Source organism: Fragaria vesca, linkage group LG4 (genome assembly GCF_000184155.1).
Source record: "Fragaria vesca subsp. vesca linkage group LG4, FraVesHawaii_1.0, whole genome shotgun sequence".
Taxonomy (NCBI): Eukaryota; Viridiplantae; Streptophyta; class Magnoliopsida; order Rosales; family Rosaceae; genus Fragaria; species Fragaria vesca.
In genome coordinates this window covers 620,526-626,465 of record NC_020494.1, presented here as the reverse complement: position 1 = coordinate 626,465, position 5,940 = coordinate 620,526, and the positions used below count along the sequence as shown (strand labels likewise).

At 43.9% G+C, this 5,940-nt stretch overlaps 1 protein-coding gene across 1 annotated transcript; it reads left to right on the top strand.

Moving 5' to 3' along the window:
• The first annotated feature begins 4,641 nt into the window (after positions 1–4,641).
• Positions 4,642–5,812, top strand: LOC101300436 (isopenicillin N epimerase-like). Its single transcript, XM_004297793.1, has 2 exons — positions 4,642–4,759; positions 4,875–5,812. The coding sequence occupies exons 1-2, from the start codon at positions 4,642–4,644 to the stop codon at positions 5,810–5,812; spliced, it is 1,056 nt and encodes a 351-aa protein (XP_004297841.1).
• Positions 5,813–5,940: the final 128 nt, after the last annotated feature.

Genomic DNA, 5,940 nt, shown 5'->3' with positions numbered 1-5,940 from the left:
GTATATATTTCGTCGGCTAAGATGGTTTTAGCCGACGAATAACCTAATATTTCGTCGGCTTTAGTTATTTTTTAATTTTTTAATTACACACTATAGCCGACGAATACGTTAGGGTATTCGTCGGCTAAACCCTAAAATTTTTCTATTACATACTATAGCCCTATCTTTGGTGGTTATTTTCCATAAAATTTTTAGACGACTTCTTGCGTCTCATCGGTTTTAAACTATTTTTAGTTGGAGGTCCGGCCAAAATACGTAATTTAGACGGTCGAATGACGTTTTCCGTGCGTTTAGGGGTTTGACTTACGGGATTGACCGTCCGGATCGAGCTCTTAACCTTGTCGGATCAAGTTGAATTTTTTCCCATACATGTATTTTGTCATGATGGTCAGATCTGACGGTCGGATTTCTGTTTCTCAAGTTTGATCATCGCAATCACAACATGCCTACTAATGTTGTATAACTTGTTTACCTAGTATTATGTAAATGTTCCGTTTCAAAAACAAACTATACGTAAAACTTTCAAACGCAAAAAGTCGTGAAATTAGATATGACGAGAATGGTGAAATACATCCACGGTTGAAAAATCACACTATTCCGGTAAATATTCGGTGCCGATAGTTGCGGTCAATGCAATTTTTCATTCTTTTCCCCTATGAGTAGCCCTATCTTCGGTGGTTATTTTGCGTAAAATTTTTATACGACTTGTTCCGTGTCATCGATTTAAAACTATTTTCAGTTGAAGGTCCGGCCAAAATACGTAATTTAAACGGTCGAACGACCTTTTCCGTGCGTTTAGGGGTTTGACTTAGAGATTGACCGTCCGGATCGAGCCTTTATTCTTGTCGGATCAAGTTGAAGTTTTGCCTATACATGTATTTTGTCATGGTGGTCAGATCTGACGGTCGGATTTCTGTTTCTCAAGTTTGATCATCACAATCACAATGTGCCAAATGTATAAAAGTACTTTAGCCGACGAATTTCAAAGGTTAGCCGACGAATTTCAAACGTTTAGCCGACGAATTTCGAAGATTTAGCCGACGAGATTCTTAGCTTTAGCCGACGAAATAATAATTTCGTCGGCTAAAGTTGTCGGGTTTAACTTGCGCTCGACAGCAGAAAAACCCTAGCCTCCTCTTCCGCCTCCTCCACCTCCTCTCCCTCTCTTGGTCTCCCAATCGCCCTCTCCCTCTCCCGGTCTCCGCCTCCTCCGCCTCCTCCCTCCTCCCTCCCTCCCTCTCCCGGTCTCTGCCTCCTCCCTCCTCCCTCTCCCCTCTCTGCCTCCTCCCTCCTCCCTCCTCCCTCCCTCCCTCCCTCTCCCGGTCTCCAAGGTTAGCGTTTTTCTTCTTTTTTACTTTTGATTTCAAATTGATTTTTAGGCTATGTTTTATGTTTTATGTACTGTCTAATTTCCCTAATTTATGTTTAGGAGATAAATTATCCTCATTTTTTAAACATATGCTTTGTTGATAATGAACTTGAAGCTTGCATTCCATGATTAGGTGCTGCATTCATCGTGGGCTGGGTACGAATTTTTAAACAATAAGATACAAAATAACAAAATAAGAAAAACCTATATCAAATCCGGATGAATATATATATATATATATATATATTTTATTGAATTCATAAACCCTTTTTCAATGTTGCCTTAGCCTTGAATTAACGAGCAACATTGAATAAGTGTATCCGCTCATGCCTCAGCCTTGATTCAAATTAATATTTTAAATAGAATGAGCGGCTATTTTAGATCGTAGAAGAGTTCGAAGGGCCAAAGGTCCGAATCGTCTGAGGGAACCTCTAGCAACCCTCAAACGTCGTTTCAGGGCCAGATGACAGCCAGACGTGCGAGCCTTCTGGAGACGGCGCAGAGGCAGCCGGAGGTGCCCGCATCGAGGCAGGCGGGCGTCCCTCGTTCCTCGAGGCAGCTGTGGCCTCAGACCCAAACGGAGGTGTCTGCACCCCGTATGCTTGTGATACACCGGGCGCCCACTCCGGGTCCTACTTCTTCGGATAGTGGGTCATCTGGGGTACAAATGCCGCCGCCTCATCTGTTCCTTCCGCGGATGATACCGGCCTTACCTGTAGTCGATGGCTCAGGAACGCCGATTTATCCACTGCCCCCGCCAGTGGTTCCATCAGCGGCGTACCGGTTTGTGCCTTTTGATACGCCTCTTATTTCCACGAGGGTATCATCATTGGCGACAGAGACGGAATCCGTCGCGTCCGCCGCGAGCGCCTCAGGTAATCAGTGATGAATGATTTGTTTTCTTATAATTAATAATAAAGGGTCTCCGATTTTAATAATCAATTTGGTTTATCATGTGAAAGGCACCGTCGGAGCGAAGCCGACAAAGAAGAAAAGAGGCCCCGTCACAAGGAAGGCTCTCGAGAAAATCGTGGGTATCGTGGGGAGGATCGTCATCAATACTGACGGGGATGGCCACATAGTATCGGGCGGGAAGTCGAGGACGTACTCCGGCCACGTGGGAGCGCTCATTAGGGATAGAGTCCCTATGTTGTGGTCAGACTGGGGCGAGGTCCCGCAGGAGGTTAAGGACATGGTCCACAACGCAATGTCGGTGAGTTTACAAAATAATATTATGTATTACATTGTTGATTTCTCAAAAAACTAAACCAATAAACGGTTAAATGCAGGTGTGGTTTGAGGTTCCCGAGCACCTGAAGGACAGCTGGACGGACGTTGTGCATGGGGGAAGGTATGTTGGGAAGTTAATGAAAAAAAAAATTGTATGTGATATTAATAATATTTCTAATATTTTTGTTGTATCTATAGGTACAAGGAGTGGAAGAACGAGTTGCGGACCCACTGGACTACGCACGGGAACGCACGTTCTGGTACCCCTGTTGAGTTCAAGTACAGGGAGTACGAGTGGCGTTGGCTTCTGACATCAGAATTCAACAACCCTCGTAAACAGGTATTTAAAAAAATTAATTAGTTAATTTGTCATTAAGTACGTCCGTTTTTAAATATTTTACTAATAATTTTTTTTTCTTTGAAAGCCGTTTCCTGAGCGAACTCTCAGAACCGGCAACGCAACACAAGGAACAATCATGGCGGTTCTAGACCGTTCGCTGTCTTCATGGACGAGACTGCCAAGGAACATCCAGAAGTCAACCGGTACGTCTATACGTACGAGAAGGCATATCCTGACGCCCAGGAGGATATTGTAAGTCATTTTACGTTTTTAAATTTTTAAATTTACTTATATATATGTCAAAATGTTAATTAATAATTTTTTCCTATCCATATAGGCGAAGGTGAGGGAGGCTAGTGACGAGGTGATGAGTGCTATAGTGAGGGAGACATGGCTGGACAAGCAGGAGGAAGAGATGTCCGAAGCCATGTCCCGGATCGACACTTCGGATCCGACGATTGGGGCCAGGATCATGGGCACAGCCTTCCCACCGAGAACAAACAACTTCTACTGCCGGGGTCTAGGAAAGAAGGGCGAGGGGGTCCTGAAGACCACTCCAGGATTTCAACGAAAGGCAGCCTCGACCAGCAGCAAGACCACGTCCACGACCACCAGGACGACTCAGCTAGAGTAGGAACTTCAGAGACTACGGGAACAGCAAGCTGCTCAGGCTGCCTATAATGCCGCGCAGGCAGCCTATGTTGCCGAGATACATGCTATCCAGCAGGCCCAGCAGCAGCAGATGTTCCAGTACATGCAAGACTTTACAGCTGCCTAGCTTCAGGGACTTCCGGCTCCACCCATCCCTTCGGCTATACCGCTACCTCAGCCGCCGCAACCTCCGCAGCAGCCCCCAGAAGCGGAGATATTAATTTAGACAATTTAGATTTTGTGTAGTTGATGAATTATATAGTTTTATGTGCTTGTTGTTGGTTATATGGAATTGTTTTGGTGTATTTTGTAGCTTGCTTGGAATGGTAATTTAGAAATTTTGGGGTTTTTTTTTCTGGAATGGACTTATAGCCGACGAAAAACACCTTAATTCGTCGGCTATAGTTATTTTTTTTTTTTAAAATAAGTTTACGCCGACGAAATACGCTTTAATTCGTCGGCTAAACCCCTATAAAGCCGACGAAATAGACTATATTTCGTCGGCTTTAGTTATTTTTATTTTTTTATTACACACTTTAGCCGACGAATATATTAAATGTTTCTTCGGCTAAAGTCTGAGAAAAACCGACGACATGTTTTTCGTCGGCTAAACTCTAGGACTATAGCCGATGAATATCTTAAATGTTTCGTCGGCTAAAGTCTGGGAAGATACTCGACGACATGTTTTTCGTCGGCTGAACATTGGGACTATAGCCGACGACTTATTCATGTGTCGTCGGCTAAAGTCACCACAGACGACATTTTCCCGATGAAATCTTAGCCAACGAGGTTTCGTCGGCTAAGATGTTAGCCGACGAATTAAGCTAACAGGCCGACGAAAATTTTTCGTCGGCTAAAGTGCTTGTCCTGGTAGTGAACAGTCCATCTGAGATTTTTTTTATTGACGCTTATACCCTTCTGTCTTCCCGTCTCTCTACGATCAGTGAGCTTCTCGAGGATCTGAAAACCCGACCCCCAAAAGCGCGACTGAGACGCGCCCTTTCTCACGGCGTCGTACCGGTGGACATAGCTTCCTCTCAGCATCGCAGTCATGTCTGTGGCTTTGGGCGTGACGAGCTCCAGTGAAAGAGAATCGAAGCTCGAATGTTTCTCAGCATCTCCGGAAAATTTTTCGACTCCGGCCACGGCTGCAATCGAGACCGATGGCGGTACCTTCATCTTGACGAGGTAAAGAAGCATGTTGTAGTTTTGCTTCACCTCCTTATTGAACTTGAGTTTGGTTAAGTTTTGAAGATCTGGGATTATGGATTTGGATTATGAAAGGGGATGCTGTCATCACACTGCAGTGTGCTTATGGCGCGGTGAAGAACTCCATTAAGGCCTATTTTGAGCGAGCTGGCGGGTATGTTATTGAAGTTCCATTTCAATTTCTAGTGAATTCCAGTGAAGAAATAGGAAATGAATTTCAGATGGCTTTGGTGAAGGGAAAGGCTAGTGGTAGAAGAGTTAGATTAGCTCTGATTGATCATGTTACATCCATGCCATCTATTTTACTTCCAATTAAGAAATTGGTTGAAGTGTGCAGGGAAGAAGGTGTTGATCAAGTTTTCATAGATGGGGCTCATGGTGTTGGGTGTGTAGATGTTGATATGCAAGAAATAGGGGCAGATTTTTACATTAGTAATTTGCACAAGTGGTTCGTCTGCCCTGCTTCGGTTGCATTTCTGTATTGTAGGAAGTCAGTCACACATTCAGAACTGCATCATCATATGGTGTCTCATGATTATGGTAAAGGGTTGGCTATTGAAAGCTGCTGGATAGGGACTAGGGATTATAGTCCTTTAGTAGTTCCTTCAGCTGTGGAGTTCACAAACAGATTTGAAGGCGGTATCGATGGAATCAAAAGGAGGAATCATGATTCTGTTGTTGAGAAGGGAAAGATGTTGGCAAAGGCTTGGGGAACCAATCTTGGGTCTCCACCGGATATGTGTGCAAGCATGATCATGGTGGGAATGCCGGCTTATTTGGGGGTTTCAAGTGACGATGATGCCTTGAAATTAAGGACACATCTGAGGGAGAAATTTAGTGTTGAAGTACCAATATATTACCGAATGCCGAAGCATGAAGAGGTTGCAAAAACAACAACTGCGTATGCTCGAGTTTCTCATCAAGTCTACAACAAAGTTGATGACTATTATAAGTTCAGAGATGCAATCAATCAACTTGTTTGTGATGGGTTCACATGTGCTCGATCTTTATGAACTGCTTTTATCCTAATTACGGCTCTTCATGCTGTAGAAAGAATGAAGGGATGCAATGAATCTGGTTTGAATTAGTACTTGCATTGAAATAGTTTTCATGTGAATATTTAGTTCAGTGAAGCCTGAAG